Raw genomic sequence first — 22,252 nt, 5'->3', positions numbered from 1 at the left:
CCAGCCACCCCTGACCCTTATCCAGAAGAACATCATAGATTCTGACCCCTCACATTTCCCCCAATTGGGTTTGTCATCGTTTTGTACCTTTATCATGATACAAAAGCTCCACACTCCTCTTTTGGCTCATACCTGCTGCATTTACAGCCCAGTCCTGTGACCCCTCTTGTGCCCCACAAGCAGAAATGCATTATGTGATCTGCTGTATCACAGCCACAGATCCTGCAGAGGAATCCAATGCTCTGCCCAGTGTGTGCCTGGCTTGGCTCAGCCCCCTTCCCAACTCCTGTCCCACAGCACAGCCACAGCCCAGAATATTCCATAGCATTTCTCTCACGTGCCCCAAATCTAGAATCACTGCTGACCAATACCCTAAAAACACTGACATTTTCCCTACAGGAGTCCCCACAACGCAAACTTTCAGATATGAATTTCATACTTTGCAGCTGCTTCACATCCATGGGAGAAAACTTACACCAACCGATGCTTTCTCTAAGCAATCAGAGGGCAAGATACGGCTTTTAACATTTGCTTTCCCTCTGGAAACTGCTTGGGTCGGATGTATCTGGAAGGAAGAAATCTGGTGTCCCGCTCCCTCTGCTGGTACAATTTCTCAGCCATTCCTTTATACCAAAGGGGAAGCTGGCCCTGGGTTCTGTTCCTCAACACCAAGCACGGCTCTGCCATTAGAGGATCTATCACTGCATGGAAGGAAAAAGCTTGGGAGAAACTGCAGATCTCTGCAGTTTTCTAATTACATCCAGGCTGTCACTCTTGGCACTGCATGTTTTATGGCTGCCTCTCTGCCTTCTGCTTGAGCTCTGCTATTTGGAGATATACATCCCTTGCTACCCTAACTGTTCTGTGGGTAACCTTTCCTGCTTCCATGAACATTTCTAAGTTCATGTTTCTTCCCTCAAGGTCACATAACCTGCAGCTTTTTTTTCATTGGAGTGCTTCAATTGTTAGTGTTAGACACCTCATTCTCTTCTCAATGGCGTTGCATTTAAAGAGCTTTTCAGGCTGCTAACAGGAGCTGGGAATCCTTTCAGCGTGACATCCTTATTTATAACAAAGCCCCTTAGCCCGTGTTGATCAAACCATACATAATTTCATACAATGTAGTAGAAAATGAACTAGGCTGCCCAGTACCAGCAAACAAAGACAAGGATATTTGAGAGCTCTGGTTACTTTCTACCTGGAGGCAGTGTCATTGAATTCAGCACAGTCTTGACCCAGGTGTGTATCTGCATGACCCCAGTCTTTGAGAACTCCAGGGGTCCCCAGATCCCAGGTCCTAAAGGCATCTAAAGCTACACCTGAATCAGCATCAAGAGATCATTGCATCAAGTCTCCCGCACAGGCTGGGCAACCAGCTCTGTCTGCAGTCATTCTGTACCTGAAGACTCCCACAAGAGAGCCCATCTAACCTCTGAACAACAGGGAAATGGTCCTGGATGCTGTGATGATGAGAAAATCATTTTCTTTCACCTTCTTTTTCACAATATCAACCCCAGTTCCAGCTAGTTCTGTCTCCTTGTACAAGCTGTAATCAAATCTGACCCATAAGCGCAGAATCAAAGGAAAGCAGCAACCTGTTTTTCCCTTAACAATCTTACATTCAGTATTGCTGTCTTTTAAATATGGTCTTCAATGGTGACATGATCAGCCTGGCTTGTATAACTAACAGGACTTGTCAAATCTCAGCATCAACCAACGTATTCTGCAGCCAGAACAAGCTATCATATTGAAATACTGACCTGGATAACATCAAAAATATCTGCTATTCATCACAGAAATTACTAAATCTTCCATCAGGAACAGAGCCAGCTGTTACTGTCTTTAGCAAAATAAATCGTTTCTAAATTGTAGTGCTCTTTCCTGTTTCCTAAAGCACTGCAACTTGCCATGAACATTTTGAGTGTCTGCTGGCGATTAATTTTCTTCTTCTCCCTCTCACGGTGTTTGAGTCTTTTTCTTTATGAGATCCAAGTGTTTCTATTTACTAAAAAGAATTTAAAGACAAAAAGGGTTCTTGGTGTGGCACCGAGATCTCTTTGAAAGGGCTTTCAGCCCTATAGAAGGTCTGACAGAACAACAGCATTGAGCAGAAGTCTGCAGGGCAGGAAAACTATTCCTGTTGCAGCCAATGCCTTGCTGGCTTTCTACTTAAGTGTAATGTGGAACTGACACATTTGTTAGCCTAATCTCCCAAAAGAAATAAGCTCGCTAATCCCAGGGCTCTGACTATTACTGTATTGAAAACTAGAATGGTAATAAGTATTTCCCAGCATTCTGCATGAAGGATAAGGCCTTCCAGTCACTTTCTTTTGTTTGTAATAAATTACCTCCCTGCTAGCTATTTCACTGTGGTATAAATCAAACACTTCCATTTCAAGGGGATGTTTTGTGTCTCTGAAACTTCTGTTGCTACCTCTCTATTTATTACACTGAGAGTCCATTTCATTACTGTTAAGGTCACAAAGTCGAGCATTAAAAAGTTCAGAAATGCCAGACTAGATGTTGCCTGTGCCACCGTATTTTAATCCACCTATTCAAAGCACACCCCATACCCAAAACAACTGTTAACCTGTGCAGTTGCTCCACTTCCAAAGGTGACTTGTCCAAACAGAATGGTACTCCCAGTGTTGAGGAAAAAGCCTTCATATAAAACCTCAGCTTATTAAACTGCCTTAAGTTTCTTTCCCTTTGTAATCAAGTTGTAGGTCTGTAGATCCTGCAAATCTAATAGCCAAGTTAATCAGCTTTCCCTGAAGGCAAATACCCCTCCAGCCTAATCAGTGCATGACAGGTGATAGTACAAAGCGTCACTACTAGCTACATTTAAAAGAAAACCCATATTTCCTCTTTAAACATCTCCAGTATTTCTTATCCAGAGCCTCAGCAGGGGGTATCCCACCATCTGAGCATGCAAACTCTCAGGTCACAGCTTAGTTCTGTAATAAAGGGAGGCAAACTCTCCATCCTGCTGCATTCAGAAACATTTTGCTTCCATCCACCAGAAGGACCACATCAAAACAAGATAGGCATGGCTCTGGTGGAGACAGCACCCCAACACAATGGAGCAGGGGGTGCTTTGAGCTCCATTTTAACCCTGATTTTGTCTGAGTGATCAAAGCTTCCTTGTCACAGTACAGGAAGGAGCTGCTCTGTTTTGTCTGGTGATGTGCAGACAGTGGTGTGTGGATGTGCTGCTGTGTGTGTTATCAAGAATGTGGAAAATCAAGAGGGAAGACTGCAGGATCACGCCAGAAACTTGCACCCGGAAAGATACGACACCACCAGGAGATGATTTTCTTTGCTACAGCCTGTCCCTGGGTCTCATCTCTGCTCCAGGATCCTCAAAGACACACCAGCACCTGGCTCTTACACATGCTGCTGGCACAGAAAAGCTCCACACAGGGGATTAGGAACCTTTCTCTGTCTGAGATTAATCTATTGCTCTTAACACACAATAAATTCCATACCAAGAATGGACAACAGGCTTGTTAGCTGGGCTTGGACATGCCAATAGCATTCATGATGCAGTGTGGGGATTTATACATCCATAACCCATGTCTAAATCAGTCTCTCAACCACCAGTACAGTGATACAAATCATGGCTGTTCCCTTCTCCAACAGCTGCTCTGAACAAATAAGAAAACATCCACCAGACCATAGAAAAGAAGAGGAAAAAAGAAGACATCAAGCAGCAGTGTGAGCTCAGATCTGCATTCAACTGTTTGATGACGGTCTAAACCCAGCTCACGTTCCCTATTAGTGGCTGTTCGTCACAACAGATACCTCAGCTGATATTTGAGGTCAAAATCAAGATGTAAGAAAAAATAAACAACTTCAGATGGAGACTCTGAGGTCTTCTGCAACTCTCAGTAGCCTTGGTTGAAGTCAGAGAGCAGTTTGCAATAGCTACACCCTGACCTGAGCGTGCCTGATATGAACTGAAAGGCTTTGCCTACAGATTATCTGTGGATAGACATAAAAATGACAACTACTACTTTTAAAGGAAGAGAAGAGTAATCTCACACAGACGTCGGCCATCACCAGCTTATTGCTCCTTTTGCTTCTCCAGCAGTGGCTCTGCCAAATGAAATCCTCCACAGAGACCGTCTGTGCAGCTTTAAAGCATTTAGCACATCCCAGCACTGTCTGGGGAATGATGGAACACGTAAGTAATAAGAGAGGAAAGAGCTATATTATAGCAATGCACACGGAGGGAGTTTATGGTATCTCTCCAATCAGCATCAGAATTTTTACTAGCGCAGGAAAATGAAATTTGACTGAACATATTAGTCACAGCTGAGGTGCTTAAGGCCACCTCAGTGCTCTTCCTACCCAGCAACCACACATGTTGTCCTTGTAAAGTGAGTGCTGGGTGTGCATCACCCCAGACTGGCCACTCACAGCATGAGTGCTGCTGTAACTGTCCCAGGAGCAGTTGGTATAACCACTGATTATGTGAATAATAAGATTGAACATTTGGGAATGCCCCATAACGCATTACCAGAACTCCAATAGAAGCAAAAAGTAAGAGAAAACCACACACATACAAGGAAGTTTCACAGTTCTACCCCACCTGCATGGCACAGCTTGACCGAGCCCACCTTCCTCAGCCTTGGGTTCAAGATCAGCATCTGGATAAGGAGCTAGGAGATATGGTTTAGGGGTTTTTCTGTAGGTATGGTAAAGGGAGGACGGTTGGACTAGATGATCTTATAGGTCCTTTCCAACCTTGTGATTCTATGATCTGCTCACACAGATAGTGAACAAACAGGAGCAATTACACTGACTTCCACAAACCAGAAGTGTTTCTATTTAGAGTTCAGACACAAAGTAAGTACAGAAGGGGCACTAAGCCTTTAGGTAAGTCAAACCATTGCAGTGCTCAAAGTAAGTTAAGCTAAATAAGAAGCCAGAAGAATACTGATGTAGACAGTGTTACCTGAAACATTTAGGGAGATTGCATTCATAAGGAAAAATGCATACAGCCAGTTATTAGCCAATAAGTGGAGCAGTTCATTGGCACAGACACAGTAACACACAGCAGGCTGCTGGAGCTCTTAGGGAAAATACAATTAACTTGATAACAAAATTAAATATAGGAGATCTATAATAAGTGTGAGCAGCTTACAGTAAACCCAAAGGGAGCATTAAGAATTCAATCCATCAATCATCACAGCACGTAACCACCTCTGGACAGCATTTCGGAAAACCCGTTTGCAATTTTATGTCTGTTCCAGTTACTCTACATTGGAATAAAGACAATCTTTCCTGATTTTAACTGTTATGGCCACTTGGACTTAGTGCAGAAGTGCTCCTTCATGTTGCTCATTTTGATCTTCTATATCTCCATGCTCACGTTAACTATTGCAGCCTGTAGCTACAGCACTGAACTGATCCCACCTCTGCCAAGTGATTTTTAACAAGATTCCCACCCAAACGTGACCATTTTCTCCATCTCTATGACACAGATGATAGCATTCCTTTCCATTAAGAACTGAGTGGAGCCCTAAGGCTGCTTAATAGAAACACACTGATAGTGCTGCAGACAAGTTTCCTTTTACTTAACCTAAAGCAATCATGAGTAATGCCATGAACTCACCGACATTATTGTGGTAGAACCCCAACATGACAAACTCCAATCATTCTAAAGAGAAAAACACCAGGAATATTGTTGTGGCTTACAGGAAACAATCCAGTCTAACAAATAGCTGCCTACCCTGTATGAGGATCATGCATAGGGCTCTGCAGCAGTGATCTGAGATTCCAATGTGTCCACTTAAGAAAACATGACTATTTTCAGCCTCCCTTCTCCATCAGAGACAGAAAAACACGCCCTGTAAAATAAATGGCCCCTAAACCAACTAGTCTCCTCTTCCATAAGGCTTTAAACCAAGGGGTAGAGCTGTGTAGAGGTTGTGCACAGCACAACCATCTTCTGAAGATGGAGAGACAACAAGGATTTAGTTTCCTCACTGCAATGAAGGCAAGAGGCTGACTACCAATGCAGAGTCTACTTACACTCTGTACAGACAAGTTTGCAGCCTGGGACTGTTCCATAGAGTGCAGCTCAGGTGAGGCATCCGAGCAGATCAGCCTCTCACATTTAACAGAAACAGAAGCTTAACCACCAAGGAGTCTCTGGACCTCATACAAGGCACTTGGATGTGAATAGCATGAACTGAGATACAGAGATTTAGAGATACCCTTCCTTTTGCTGCTAGTCATAAAAGCTTGAGCCAAAGACCACTTGGAAGTGCCAGCAGAGATTATTTGTGTGCACATGGGAGAGGGAATTGCACTGCGTGAATCTGGCTTTGGATCACCCCCCAATGCACTCAGCTATTTTATTAAATCTCTGTGCTAACACATGCATACACAGATCTTGACAAGTTAGAAGGATGTTAAATTTCAACAAGGAGTCACAGCTTTGATAGTATAGATCCACCTATGATCTCAAACCATCTCAATAAACAAGATAGAACAGAGCTATGCTTATTCTTTGTCAGACTGAGCTAAAGAGGGTGATTTCTAAGAGCTTACCGTGTGTTTAGAAAATGGAACTTGTAAAAACCCACCTCCATTTCATTTGGAAACCAAGAGATCATCTGCAGGTCTTCTTTATGAGTAACAAGAGCCAGCCCATCCCACAACTCTTCAAACACCATCTTGCCCACCCAGCCACCAACAAGTGTAGAGCAGCCTGTCTATAAAGCACATGGGACAATTAATCCCACCTGGATCTCTGCTGGTGTGAATTGCATCAGCTCCATCACAGCTGATGAAGCTGTGCTTGTTAATAAAGCATGAAGGTAGTGGAGGAACCTTATAGTGACCACTATGGTTTTTTTTTTTCTAAAGATAGATGTTAGTAGGGCTGGGTCTGAGCTGCTGGTGGACTTGTGTGTGTTGGAGGGTGATGGAAACCTGCTGAGAGCTGTGCCTTCATCAGTGCTGCAGCCCATTGTGCCCAGGAGCATCACCCCTACCATCCAGGCAGTTTGCTGCAAGGAGGTGCAGGCAGAGCGCATCTTAATTCTGCCAAAGTCTATGGCAGAAATCCAATGGCTTTCAGAGAAGGCACAGTATTTATTGGAAGAAAATTAATATGCATGCTCTCAGGGAAACGATCTGCTGTCAGAGCATAGTTGGCCAGAGCAGTATTTGATCTATGGACTCCATAGCTACTAGTGGACATCGTGTCCTTTACAGGCAGTTATATGTTGCTTTTTGTATGTATCAAGCAGCTCTTTCAACTTGCAGACATTAATTTTCTTTTCTTTAAGGACTGCTCTTTTAAATAAGCCATTAAATAGATGAATCAGGCTCCAGCGTTACCAACAGCCACCACCAGTGAACAGATGTGCTGCAAGGACAGTGCGAACAACACTTGTGAATACCCTGAGCTGTGACAGCAATTTGCTGATATCCCCATCCCAAATGAGAGCCTCTCTGGGAGAGAAAATGGGTCCAAAATGGGGCACAGTTGAAGAGCGGAGCTGAGAAAACCAAGGCTCAATTTAGCCACCAAGTCTGATAGATTTACCTGCCAATGCATCCAGCCAGACCAGAAGAGTTTTCCCCATCATTAAGGCAAAATTCATCCAGTTTTTCTCTCCCACCACCACCAGACATCAGTACTCCCTCCTTTGCATCCCCAAAACCATGGTGGATCTCATAGCAGTCACTTCCCCAGCAGACATTGGATCCCTTGCTGAGAGCTACCAGTGGTAAGGTTGGGAAGTGAGGGCAGGGTATGATCCCTATGCAAGATCCAGAAAGTCTTTGACTCTCATTTCTAAGGCACTGCTGAGCAAAGGAAAGGGCCTGGCTTACCTTGAAGCAGTGGGAGATTGGGTTTTGTACAGCCTCCCCTTTTCCCATGAAAAGCTTCTGTTAATAGAAGGGTGCATCAAAGAGACATCACAAGCACAATCCTCTCCATCATTGGAGCTGCCACTTGCCGGGAGGGTTTTTCATGCAGCCTCTGATGTGCTATTATATTTTATGAAAAGAACAGAAAATGTCAACTTAAGAACAGAAAATGTCCTTTAGAACACCTTGGCTCTTTCCAGTGAATTCATACCATTTCTATGCTGTGAAGAGATGCACTGGAGCCTACTGCCATGTTCCCAGGCAGAAATCTGGGAACCAGCTCTTCGAGGTGACATCTGAGCCAAAATAAAGTTGATCCCAAGCTGAGGAAGGAAGAAGCCATTTGGCTCAGGTAGTCCATCTTCCAAGGGTACCACAATATCAGAAAGACATAAAGCTATTAGAGAGTGTCCCAAGGAGGAGATACAGAAGGGCTTGGAAGGCAAGGTGTGTGAGGAGCATCTGAGGTCCTGTGGTTTAATTGAACCATAGAGTCATTAAGGTTGGAGAAGACCTCCAAGGTCATTTAGCCCAACCATCCACCTACCACCAATAGTGCCCACTTGACTGTATTTCTAAGTACTCCATCTCCTCTTCCCTTAAGCAATTCCAGTGATGGTGACTCCACCATCTCCCTGGGCAGCCCGTTCCTGTTTGTTTGGCCCAGGACAGTCCCCAGCTATGAAATCATCATCCTCCCTGTGAAAGGAGCTCATAAGGATCCCCTAAATTAGCTGCTCTGTTTTAATAGGTACTCAAAGAACGATTGGATGTTGTGTTGAGGGACATGGTTTAGTGGGTGCTATTGGTAATAGGTGAACGGTTGGACTGGATGATCTTCTAGGTCTTTTCCAATCTCAGTGATTCTATGATTCTAAGATTCTGAGCTCTGCATCAAGCTGCTGAGGACACCAGAACCCCAACATCTTCTTTCTCACCAGGGATATTGTTTTAGAGGTCAGAAGCACAGCTTTTCCTCGCGGCATCGGAAAAGAAAATCACCCTTTAATCAGAGATAGGACAGACTCTGATCAAGTTCAGAAGGAAAAAAATAAGAGCAAAAAAACCCTTGCACACAAAAAGATCAAAATCACAACCAAAAGGATCAGAGAGATTTTCTTCCACGTGGCTACAAGAGAAATCATTGTCCAGGGTCACCGGGAAGTAATTGTAACTCTCCTTGGAGTTGTACATTGCATCAGAGGTCTGCAAGGGCTGAGATCACTCGATAGCTGCTGCACCTTCCAGACTCCAATTATCCTCCTGGCTGCTTTCAGTATCAAAGGCAAAAATAATAATAATAAAGGGCCTTTTTTTTCACACGAAATGATTCACAGAGCGGAACCAGATGGGCAAAGGAACTTGGAGAAATTATTGCAGGTTTGGCTGTGCCTGAGTCTCATCTATTTCTCCAGCTCCACTCAGGAGGAAAGGCTGCATGGGAAGTGTGGGGCTGGAGGTGCTGCTTTCTGCACCTCATGCTCTCCTGATAAGCTGGTTGTGAGCTTTAGGCATGAAGAAAATTAATCTCTGCTCAGCGTGTTCATTGGGCTCTTTGATATTTCAGAGAGGAAGAAGAGAACTGTGGAGCAAACCCTATTTGTCGGCCAATACTCTGTTCCCTCTGAGGAACAACACCTTCCCCTGCAACAGAGCTCCAACACAGCCATTCTCCCTATTAAAAAGGGGGAAACTGAGGCATGGGGCTGGTGAAATTAATCTCCATGGGGATTACCCAGCAGTTCTGCAGTGTGTGAGCAACAGCCTGCAGTGAGCCAAGGCCCCACACCTTGTTGCCCTCCAAAGGCAGACACTCCATCTCACCATTCCCAATGGGTTTCATTCTTCCTGCTGCAGAGCAAGACCTGCCAGGATGCTCAGCTAAGGAGCAAACTGCTGTCAAGCCAAGGCACATCTTCCTAGTCCACTAAAAGAATGTACATAAATTTGGGCACAAGCTGGTTTGGTGGTTTCACCAAGTCCACACTCTACTATCTAAGTGTTGCTTCTAGCTTAGTGCTTCCACTGCCTCATCTCCTCCCTACACCCAACTGGGATCGTTTCAGTGTTTCAGGGCAATACCATATATTTTTAAGCCAAGTAGGCTGGCTGCAAAACAAATATCCAATTAAATGCTCATTTTTAATAGATGCTGTGCTGCTTGTGTGCAGCCAAGTCCCTTTACTAGACTTCTGTTTTTAGTGCTATTAAACCACATTCTTCAGTTTCAATTTTAGAGGGATTTCTTCTCTAGGATGTGCCTACCAGCATATCCACCATGGTTGAGCCTTTAACAATTCACTGGATGTAAGGGTGTATTGGGTTAGTTCTGCCAGCAGAATGGATGCAACCCTGTGGTTGTAACCTGGATATAACCCTGGGGAATCCAGCAGTGGTGGGTTGCTGAGGTCTTCATGTGGGGTAAGAGCAAGTGGTGGCAATGGCCCTTATGGAGTCACTTTTCCCTTATATCCCATCTAAACCTCTATTAGTTAGTAAATATTCCTCCTTGTCCTATCAATCACAGCAGACCCTGCTGAAGTGCTCGCCCCCTTCCTTCTTACAGCCCCCCTTTAGATACCAAAAGGCCACTCTTAGGTCTTCCTGGAGCCTTCCCTTCTCCAAGCTGAGAAGACATGAAAGTATTCAGATGCATTATCCCTGTAATTTCTGTTCCCTAACAGTACCCTGGAGCTGAGAAGCAGCCACATCCAGAAACTCATTAGCACCAAAGTGTAACACCCTCTATGGAAGAGATTAAATATCATCCTTTAGATTAAGTTGGACACATAGAAAACAATTACTCTTGGCAACACAGATTAAAAGTGCTTTTGTTCTGCCCTGACCACAGGCCTTGCTGGCCTCCTATAGACAGTTTCCATAAAGCCTCTTCCTAAAGATTTGGCTGGAGGTGCCAGAGAAGGATCCAGAGACCCATGTGCCATAAATAAGCTTTATGAACCCAGCACAGCTTTCTCTCCTTGGAGCTCTGCCTCAATGGTGCATTTTACTACTTTGCTCCTTTTCATTTTAAACCCAAGAATGGTGCATTTTTCATCTAGTTCTCCTTGGCCACAGTTGTGCCTCGAATTCGATATCGATCTGCTTCTCTCCAGCTCTCCGTGCCCAATCATGCTACAGCAGTCTCCATGGGACAGAAGGATTGAGGAAGCTCAGCTGCTATTAACCTCACCAACCACAACCCCTTGCACCTCTAAACACAGATTTGTCACAGTGAGTCATCCCAGATATTTGCAGTCCAGCAAAACTGGTCTGCATTACAATCTGGCATTGGCAAATGGTTTTGTTATGGGACCTTTGCTAACATCATAGCAGCTAGTTGAATTTTCCTGCTTATTCCTGGATACCCTTTTGTATGTACACAGCTACCTTTGTTTTGCAGGCTTTTTCTTTCTCCTTTTCTGCCATATTACCAATGTGTTTTCTGTTAAAGAAAAAGGATTAAAACTGAAGCACAGCGAAGCTCTGGTAATATCAGCCTTTTCCTCGTCACTGAATTCCATTTCCTCTGCTTCTGATGAAAATCAGTTCATTTGTGGCCATCAGCAGCTGCCATCACTGCGGTTCCAGTTGTTTTGAATGCACAGTCCCAGGCATTCTGCATGTTGCTCTGTAGCACCCTCTGGATGATGTAGGGGGGCACAGCTCAATCCCACTGATACAAGAAGATTTTCAAGCTTACCACCCCAACTTGGGTTCTGCTTTAGTCCTCTGCCCTCCCAGCAGCCTCCCCCTGATTATCTTCTTCATTGCTTATCTTCTTTCAGCAGGTTTTGGTTTTTTCATTGGAAGCGAGTCAGACCCGAAGCAAACAGCTTCATGAATATACAGATGGCTTTAGCAGCTACCAATTAACAAAGGCTGCGCTGGTGCAATCCCCAAGTGGCCATTTCCCTGGGAGCTGCTTATTTTAAATGAACCGTTTTTCATTAGAGAAGATACACACATATGGACAAAGAGTTCTTGCTGCTTCTCTTAATGAGATGGAGCCCAGCAAGGGATGGGTGCCCCACTGGGTGCACAGGACACATACCAGGACCATGCAGTGATGCAAGCTGTGCAAGGATGCTTGAAAACAGGGCCGGGGAGGCCACTATAAACCCAACCCACATGCTTCCTCTCAGCCTTTTCACAGAACCATAGAATGACTTGTGTTGGAAGGGATCACAGAGATCATCCTGTTCCAAACCCCCTGTCACAGGCAGGGTTGCCAACCACTCAACTGGCACCAGATCAGGCTGCCAATGGTCCCATCCAACCTGGCCTGGAGCACCTCCAGGGTTGGGGCATCCCCAGCTTCTCTGGGCAATCTGCTTCTTCTGTGTAGACCACAAGTCCATGGATGTCCATGAGACGGCGTTTACATGAGGTCAGCCTTGTTTCCAGGAGTCATTTGCAGTACCTGCATTTGAGACTCCAGGCTCACCTGAGATGTATCACTGAGGCCTTGAAAGGTTTGTGCACAGGCCCTTGCTCACAAGTCACACCAGGTGGGATAAAATGTCCTGGTGCAGACAAAGAAGCTTCTGGCTTTAAGTTCAACATCACAAACATGTCAGTGTTGGGTTCCCTTACAGCTCCTCAAAGTCTAGCCTGAGGAATCTGGGTGTTATTCAGTACAGCCCAAAGCCAACACTTACCTCCAGGTAAATGCGACCCAGCCTGAAACTTTTCACTGTGTCCCACTGCAAGCCCAGCTCTCATCCTTGCACCAAACAACATCTGAATCTCTAAGATTAATAAATGCAACATCTGAATCTCTAAGCAATCACTTTGCAGCTTTACTGGAGACAGAGCACACAATGAACCACAGATCAGGGAGACAAGGTGCTTAAAGTCAGCTATGATGGCCAGCTTTTTATTTTCCAATGTTTTACTTTAACAAAGTGCTACATTCCATAGTTACAGTATGAGGAGTTGGTCTCGTCCGAAATTGAAAACCACAAGAAAGCATGAGGACTGCTAATATCCCTCTATGGAAGCAGTGCAGTCCAAAGGAACTTCATCTAAGGTGAACACCTGGCATTAGAGACACCATAAAAAATCAGCAGCTGTGGAGTGCAGGAACATTTCATCATGGCAAGGGCTGCGCATCAGACAGGCTGCTTCATCCTATTGGAGATGGGGCTGTGAATGCTGGAAGGGTTGAGTGTTGCCTACAACAAATTCTGGCTTGTGCTATCAAGAAATCCCAAGCTGGGCATCTATGGGAAAACAGAGGTGAGCTACGTGTCTTGTGCCAAGTCAGGAGAGGGTTATTGCTGCAGCAAAGTCGTCCTTGCAGCTGTGCCGTCGCAATGGGCTCAGGCTGCATAGCAGTGGCACAACCCACCTCTTCATTCAGGTCACCCAGCACTAAGCATGCAGGGCCAGAGGGCATTTCTGCTGCTTTTCTTCTCCTTTATTTCTCAAAAGAATCTGTTTGGCTTTTTATTTTAGAAATCTGGGGATACAAACGGAACCAGCAGAGCTTTAAGAGACCCGAGGCTTCAGTTCCCATTGGAAACCCTCTCCCTCCCCAAGCTGCAATCTGATAATTTCCAGCAAATTAATCTAACTCCAAGAGTTGCACACAAAATACCTTTAAGTGCCCAGTCCAAAATCTACCAGTCTTGGATGAGAGGAGAAGGAACTGGATGCTGCTTGTGCTTTAAGGACCTGCAGGAATCCCACTGACATCAGAGGCTCTGCAGAAAACCCCGTCTGTGCTCCAAGAGCTCCTGGAAGTCTCACTGGGACATAAGGTTGCTTGTGGCTGCCCCTCTTGCCTCCACCCCAAGGAGAACTAAATTGGAAGATATGAGGAGCATCCAGGCTCTTGGGTAGGTGCTTGACCAAAGATAACTATTAAAGACCTCTATTTCAAAGGGACGTTGGTTGGGATCTCGTAAAGCTGGCCTACAGTAAGCCCCCACCAACCAGCAGCTCCCACTCAAGGCACCGTATTGGTGGGTAGCAAACCCAGGAGCAAAGCATGGTAGAGTGGGGGTCAGAGCTAGAGCCAGGACTGGAATGAAGCTGAAGTACAAGCATAATCTTTGAGCAACCCTTCTATCCACAGATCTGGCTAAAGCACAGACCCCAGAGCCGACACCGAGCTGTGCATATGGCTGGACACCCCATTTGGCTACAGGCTGCCCAGTTATCTGTAGAACAACCAGTCAGATACCTGCAGCAATGCCATCCTTACCCGTGGCACAGCTGATGACCAGCATCACAGCCACCCACTTTGTGTCCTCAATGGGAGCTGCGTGGCTTTCATAGATACCAGGTCACCCACACAGTGCCATCAGACACCAGCTTTGTCTAACAGACCACGCTGCCTTTAATTTAAATCCACTATGTCAAGGGCTGAGAAGAAGAGAGACAGTGAAACTGATTGTCACTATAGAAAATGTTTCCCAAACTGAGGATTAATTAGCACAATGAAAGGCCACATTGCCTCCCCACCAGCCTTTTCAATCCATCAAACTGACAACCCACCCAAACAGCCCTGCCAGGGCTGCATTACCTGCACTCACACCAGCAGCCTTGTTCAGCCATCCTCCTCCTCCCCTCTGCCTAGGAGCTCGTTGGTTATCAATGTGATGTCTGCAGTTATCACAAACAGCACAGGCACATCACTGTTAACAGGGAAGTTGAGAAGAGGCTGCCCTTCTCAGGCTGCTGTTGCACAAAGCCCTGCTGATCCCCAGCTGTTTGGATCTTGCTGGTAGCCCTGCTCTATGCAGCAGTCACTGGCAACTGCTCCCCCAGGCTACTTGGCCCAGCAGCCCTATGCTAGCAGGCTGTTAACATCTCCTAAGCACCTGCAGGCTCCAAAAGAGATAGAAATGAGAAGGAAACAAGAAGTGACCAGTCCAGAAGGGAAGTTCTTACCTTGGACTGACCACTTGTAATGAAAAAAAGACTTCAGTTTTGGGTAGGGACTTAACAGAGGGCTCCCAGGCAGTGGCTGTTGAGAGATCTGGGGCTGTTTTTAGCAAAGCAACATCTTCCTGACGAAAGCTGCAGGAATGAAAGGGGAGAGAGGCAAACACTGTGGCTGGGTGAGCTTGTCCTAAAGGGACAGAAAAAGGGACACTGCCTGGTGCGCTGATGGCTTTCCCCCCGACCTGCTTCCCACCACCCAGTGGGATGAGCACAAGGGCCACACACAGCTCCAGGACTGGAAGACTAGCATTGGTAGCAGCATTTCGAAAACAGGTCGTCCTGACTGTCCTCCAGGTGACTCACTGGATGGGAGGGGAAGGCCAGCAGGAAAGCACCCGGGCTCTGAAGAGCATTGCTTCCTTGGAACTTGGATGTCCATCTGATGACTTATTGTTCAGAGGACCCTCTGAAAAGAGAACTGAGCTTCAGATTCTTCTGGTGTGCTCTTCTGAATGTTGTCTCTATCACACAATCCCACGAGACATATGCTTACCATCAACTATATCTGACCCCGGCAACCTGGCAGCCTTTTCACCTTCACTGAAGATGAAGCCCTATATGAGTGTCACCTCATTCACCCTTCCCTCACACCTCCTCCAAGAAAAAGTGGGACTCAGCTCAGTCTGATCTCATTTCTCTAACCAAGCCTCCTTCGGTGACAGATGCTGTTTGCTTTATGAAGGATGACTCCTCACAGAACAGTGATTTCCCCCTTGGAAACATGGATATTTTGCATACACATAAGATTAAAGAGTCATTTCACAACTGTCAAGAGAGATAAGTAACGCAGCCCTTTGTTGTTAGCTATTTCAACTGCAAAGCACCATTAGCTCCCCCTGTTTGGTTCAATGACATCAGACACTGTCTGTTTCCCTCTGCAACTTGCTGCTAGCACTACAGGCAGCTTGCCCTCACCCCAAGGCACCGTTAGGATCCATCTCCACAGCCCTCCACAGCCATCTGTCCTACAGCTACACGTCTTCCCTATGGCCAAGAGTTCCCAGCTCAACCATCTCACCTGCTCTGGACATGCCTCCAACTGGGGATACTGCTGCTTTCCAGCAGCCAGGAGCCTCGTGACACCCTGACAGCTCAACCACCTTTGATGCCTTCCTTGTGTTTGGTGGTACGGAGACAAGACCCATCAGATCTCCCAAAGGTTCTGCCATTCACGGAGCTTTTCAGAGGCTGAAAATGGAACTTGCAGCTGGGGAAGGAGACACGCTTCACTGCCACCTCGATGTGAACGCAGCCATGTGTTAGAGGAGAAGCAGTCACTGGTGCCTTCGTACAGGCAGCAGAAGCTGAGGAAACCTCTGACCTGGCTTTCCTTTTACCTACCTGCACAATGAACAAAAGCTAAGTGATCCATGCAAGGCTACCCATCAGTACGTGAGCTCTGATATTTATTGTGCTGTAACAGACGGTGCTGGTTGGAAATGGACTAAAATTGTTGTAGTGAATCAAGAGTTGAGGCCATTCCCAAGTGTCTCCAAGAAGCGAGGAGCAGAGCTGAAGGCAGGGGTGGGAACTGGGGAGAAGAGCATAGGAATGTGCTTCAAACTGTATCAACAACACTGTACTCGGGCACTTCTCAGGTGATGAGGGATACAGTTCAAGTGGGTAATTCATTAATCAAGCAGAGCAGCTAATCTCAGCACTAATGAACTCTAGCTCAAGTAATGTTAACATTTAAAATTAACAAAGTGGACATAAGTCATTCACAGTAAAGATTTCCATTCCCAGGTTAGGTGAGAGCTATTGTTATGAGTAGATTACTGCCAGCCAGGACCGAAATAGTACACCAGGATAATAGGAAAATAATCATCCGTACAGATCAGCTCCAGCTGCAACGAGATGTGCTGTGGATCTGAATGAGGCGCCGGGTGTGAACGTGAAATCTCACTACTGTATCAAAACAAACATCACTGCGCAGTACACGTTGAGCATAGCATGCTGGTTCGACGGGGTGGTACCAACCGCTGCTCGGTGTTTGGGGTGGCTGAGAGCAGCGATGCAGCAGAAAGTCCTTCCTTCTTTTCTTTTCCTCCCCTCCCTCCTTCTATAAGTCACTGGATATCACAAGGGCACTGCAGTTCAATTCAGAATTCGTCTTCAGAGCTGTCGGCGAGGAGCATCACTCGGTCTTGCATGCTGTTAAATTCCCTCTGCTGGGGGTAAAAAAGAAATGTTAATGAGCTCCACCTACAAAACTAAAAGGAGCAGCATCCGGATCCCTCCCCCAGCACTCCAGGTGCATCGCCCCAGAGAAACCACCCCCCATCACCAGGTTATAACCAAGATGATGAACTGAACTGCAAAGTGGTGGGGACAGATCAGCTTTTTCCCTTCCTTGGCAGTTGCTCTACCTTTCTTTTATGCCTCTTCGAGCCGTTCCTCCTCCGGCGACTCATAATCTTAATGCTGTAAAGTGCTCCAAGGATAAAGAGGGCTCCAGCTATCCCGACTCCTACAGGAACCAGCATCCCCGACATGTACCCTGCCTGGTGGGAGACAGACAAACTGAGCAGCACTCACAGCAGCAGCTCTTCAGAGTCCTTTTCCACCAGTCCAGGACTGATACAACCCCACACTTTTCTTATACTTTATTGTATTTGAAACTTCATCATCACCTGCATGGGACGAGGTCTGTTTCCAGGAAGGGACACAACATCTGGGTCTCTGAAAGAGCACAGATGCCAAAGCAGCTGTGCTGACACACTATGGGGTGGATATGATGGTAGCCCCAGCCAGTCCAACTGGAATCCCCTTGGCTTTCGTGAATAATATGGAAACGTTTGAAATCCTTGTGAAAATATTCCTAAGTGTTAATTATTTTACTGTTGGAATGAAAATTAAGATTTAAAGTGTCAAACTGCTACAGCATCCTCACTTAGCTCAGGCTGGGCTCTCAGTGGAGCAGGGCAGGTAGGCACAGCTCACTCCCTGTCAGTGCCGCCTTCACTCTCTGCAGCTTTACCATTCCCCATCTACCCACCCAGAATAGATTTTACACCAGCCAGGGGACAGATGCACAATTCACGTCCTTACCTGGAGAATGGAAACGACTGCTTTCATCTGGGACAGACACAGTGCTAACAAGGGCTGTTGGGCTCTCATAGACCCCTCCAGATCCTGCAAGGCTCTTTAAATAGGAACACCTTCATGCCTGAATCCCAGTGCTCAGGGCTGCATCCTGCGGTGCCTTCTAGCAAAGCCAGCCCTGCTCAACACTGCACTTTGCAGGGAGTTCTGTGCGGCACCCGAGTTCCCGAGAAAGGAGGTGAGTGAGAACGTGGCAAAAAGCCTGCATCTCCACCAGGCAATTAAGGCACTTTAATCGGGTGACCTAATTAGTGCAGCGTGGGTAGTTCTATTTCTGGGAACAGTGCTGCTGGCACAAGAGGCGAGAGGAGGTAGGAAATGCCTTTTTAGCTGCTGTCCAGTTGAGTTTCTGCACCAGAAATAACTGGTTTTAATACGATGGACTCTCCAGTCTGTCCATGAGCATTTCCAATCTGCTCATCCCGTGCCCTTTTACAGCCTTTCTCAACAATTGCACCAATGGTTTGTACCCCCAGTGCCTGCATTGTGAACCTGTCCTCCCAGCCCTCCTGCATCACATGGCCCAATCTATGAGGGCTTTGGCATTTGTTTGATATAGAACCCCACTCTACAGGCACCTCCAAAGCCATTTCGCACTCACTGCCCATGGGGAAGATGAAATTTCTTTATGGACACCAGTTGCTCATATTGACCTTCCTGGCAGAGAGAACAGGGGAGAATCAGGTTGGATAACAGGGAAAGGCTCTTTCCCACAGGGCGGTGGGCACAACCCTGAGCTGATGGAGTTCAAGGAGTGTCTGGACAACCCTCTCAGACACAGGGTCTTCTTGCTGAGTGGTGCTCTGTAAAGCCAGGAGTTGGACTCAGTGATCCTTATGGGTCCCTTCTGACTCAGGATGTCCTATGGCTCTATGATAGGGCTCTGCCAACAGTGCATGGAAAAGGCAGGTATTAAGACGGGTGCTGACAACAAGAGGAAGGAAGAAACAGGGTGTGCAGGTGTGATTTGCGCATGGTTTGGCTCATCAGCACTTGGTTGCTGGTGAGGAGTGGGTTTTGCTGGTCTTTTCTGAGGGGAAAAAATGGTTAAGGAAAACGAGCAAGATGCAAGATCTGCCTTCCCCAGTGCCATACCCTGCAGGAAGGAGATATCTCTCTTTTCAATGCACACCAGCAGATCCCTGGTTATATCAACACTGCAAATGACCAGACCCCACACAGCAACTCTGCTGGAGACTGGAACATGCACCCTCCTCGTGGGAACATAAAAGGGTAGCCAACAAGAAACAAAGTGAAATACACAGCAGGCACACGATGCCCCCTAGTTCTTGTGGTGCTCTGGTGTGAGCAGGTGACACACGTACATGCTGCAATCCCTCCAGGCACCCAACCAGCCTCAGTGTCTGCTTTTTACCTTCGCTGGGAAAACCATTCTCTGTCCTTGCAACGCTCGCTCTGGCTGAATCCCAGGCCAGGATGCTCTGCTATGAGCAAAGTTGGCACTAGACATGTCTCCTCCCTATTGTGGGCAGAAAATCAACTCAACAAGGGCCATGCACGAACCTTCCTCAATCCTTTCATTCCTCAGTCCTGGAAAACTGACACTCAGACCCATTCTTTCCTGCAGGTTGCCCAAAGAGACTATGGGTGCCCCAGCCCTGGAGGTGCCCAAGGCTGTGGATTGGGCTCTAGGCAGCCTCAGCTGGTTAGGGCACCCAGCCCACAGCAGGGGGTGGAATTGGATGGGCTTTAAGGTCACTTGCAACCCAACAATTCAATGATTCTATGTGTTTTCAGGGGCCAGAGTTCTTCATTCTTTGTCTTTTTATCTGTGCTGATCCTAAAGAAGAGTTTCTAAGCCCTACTGAGCCACAAAGTATTACTGTCTTGAAACACTCCCGTCACTTCATTTCTAGCTTCACTGCTTTAACACTGTCAACAAAGCATTTGGAAGGTTTCACCATCATTTCAAAATGTTAATATTTGCCCTAGGGTAGCAAAGCCTGAAAATGTATCAGTCTGTGGCTGGTAAAACTCATTATTCCACATACCACCACTCTGTAATGTCAGGGAAAGAGGATCAGGGTCTGGTATCTTTTCAGTTGCCCTATGTTCACTCCCTCTCCTTCCAGGAACTGGCAGCTCTTCTTGTATATGAGGCAGGAGAGGTCTGGCCCTGAGGTGATGCTAAAGCACACAGCCAGAGCCAAGCTTTGGGCTGAGAGAAAAGGGGTGGGGGAAACTAAGAGGGCAATAAAAAAGCAACTCTGGGAGTTAGAAGAGAAGGTGAACATCTGGTGCAGAGAAGTCCATCCAACACCCCTGTCTTTCATTTTGCTCTTAGCTACCTGCCAGTGATATGCTGTGGATTTACACCAATCTATACAACAGCAGCATCTGGTTCATTGTCTCCCAGTGGAAATGCTAAACCCCTTCTCAATCGTCTTTGCAGATAGAACAAACTGCACTGGCAAAAGCTTATTTATTCCTGCAAGGAAAAATGTTTCTGCTTTTGAAGTCATTGAGAGAAACACTGAGCCTCCTACCTTATCTTTCAGCTTCTCCATCCAGCTTCTCACTGAAAAATAAGACAAAAAAAGTTAGAATCGTCTTACTGATGTTAATTAGTAACAGATAATAATCATAGTATTGAAATTGATATTCATTAACTTGACAAGCTGATAACATATTTCATTAGATTTCCACTCTTCTCGTTCACAAAGAAGAGAAAATGCAGCAAATGAACAAGAGAAACTCTTTTTGAACCAGCACTTCTCATCCACACACTGGAATGTCAGACAAGGAGGTAACCTTACAGCATGGCTCTATCTTACAGCATGGCTCTATCCTCTGTTAGGCACAAGCCTGCACTGACACCTAAGAAGGCATTATTCCTTGTTTTCTACTGCCTGGCTTTTCTGGAAGCATCCACTGCCTGCTCTGGGTTGTCACCATGTACTATCTGAGGACAGGGAAAGTGCTGGAGGGGCTGAAATACCAAACCAAGGAAATTTGTACTGCCATCACAGACACTTTCACTTCCTAACAGGCCACATAAATCCCATGAAAAGGGATATCCAAGAATTAGAAGTGTTGACTGGCGTGTACTTGGGGATGAAATCTGTAGCTGGTATCAAAGAACCGCAGGTGCTTGGCACTGAGTGCACAACTTGGTGACTCCATCGGCAGTTCTACATCTGTCTGCTGTGCATGGAGGACAAACTGCTGAGCAGTTGCTGGTTGCTTCAATGAATTCCTACTCACAGGAGATGGCCAAGAAATGAGTTAGAGGTACCAGAGTTCAGCAACTGTGCTTTAAGCTCTTTAAGCAAGGATCTCTTACTCCATGGGGACACGAGCAGAACCTCTGCTGTGCCCATATCTTTCTGTGGTTTATTTCCCTCAAAGTATGTTAGATCCCAAATGGAACGCGATGTTTATGGAGGGAGACTTTACTTCCAAGCCTGCCTTCTTATAGGAGCACCCTTCAAATCTTTTGTTAACAATGTTAGGGCTTGCATGTTGGTGTACACGTGTCATTAGGAGAGCCATTCTTCTGCAATGACAGCACAGAGGCGAAGGTGCAGCACCATGACCATCAGTACATCACCTTTTTATGTCTCACATACAAGAAGCACAGTGGTTAGGAGATAAATAAAAACAACACCAACACTGCAAACCAAGAGAAACCATCCCAAAACTCTTGCCAAAGAGCCTTATGCTGACTCTCATTTATTCCTGATACTGTTGTGTCATATAGCAGGAGGATCAGGGTCTGTGTGTCAGGGACACACAACAACGGCTTTTAAATCACAGCGCATGCTTGGAAGATCTTGACTGATGTCCTCAGTGCACACATAGAGGCAGCTCTGTGCGTCCCTGCAGTGCATACACAGAGACAGCTAAAGCTGCCACGATGCTCAGCCGGCCACAGCTCTAGCTAAGCACAAAGCCTATTTTTATATGCCTTCCACAGTAATTACATTGGACTGGTGATCTTGTCAATAGTCGACCCACTTTCCCACAGCTGAACATCAGCGCCTCTAAAGCAGCAATTAACTCCGCAGTGTTTCTGACAGTTTGCATGTAGGGGCTGCTATTTCCACTGGGGAGATGATCTAATAATACTCTACTTTCAACAAATACAAATTCTGGCTTCATTCCCCTCTGCTTCGCAAAACAACATCAGCATGCCCGATGGGACCCACAAACGCTACAGTACAGATTCACATTTGCTATTTATACAATGGCCTGTTATTAAAAACGACCTTGTTTTCAGCAAGGTAGAGCACATGTCAGAAACCTTCAGGAACCAGCCTGAGAACAACACGACGTGGTT

At 46.2% G+C, this 22,252-nt stretch overlaps 1 protein-coding gene across 4 annotated transcripts in view; it reads right to left on the bottom strand.

The window, feature by feature from the left end:
- Positions 1-12,745: 12,745 nt before the first annotated feature.
- Positions 12,746-22,252, bottom strand: part of ARMH4 (armadillo like helical domain containing 4) — a 47,045-nt gene continuing 37,538 nt past the window's right edge. For 2 of the 4 annotated variants that reach the window (XM_015865798.2, XM_015865799.2), the window contains exons 6-9: positions 20,460-20,491; positions 19,328-19,432; positions 17,217-17,351; positions 12,746-17,018 (exon numbers count right to left, since the gene is read on the bottom strand). In XM_015865798.2, the coding sequence (XP_015721284.1) occupies positions 16,950-17,018; positions 17,217-17,351; positions 19,328-19,432; positions 20,460-20,491 (341 nt within the window). In that variant the 3' untranslated portion in view covers positions 12,746-16,949. The remainder of the gene's footprint in view (positions 17,019-17,216; positions 17,352-19,327; positions 19,433-20,459; positions 20,492-22,252) is intronic. The other 2 variants (XM_032444969.1, XM_015865800.2) reach the window with 2 other exon arrangements.

This window comes from Coturnix japonica, chromosome 5 (genome assembly GCF_001577835.2).
Source record: "Coturnix japonica isolate 7356 chromosome 5, Coturnix japonica 2.1, whole genome shotgun sequence".
NCBI classification, from domain to species: domain Eukaryota; kingdom Metazoa; phylum Chordata; class Aves; order Galliformes; family Phasianidae; genus Coturnix; species Coturnix japonica.
This window is presented reverse-complemented; position numbering and strand designations above follow the sequence as displayed.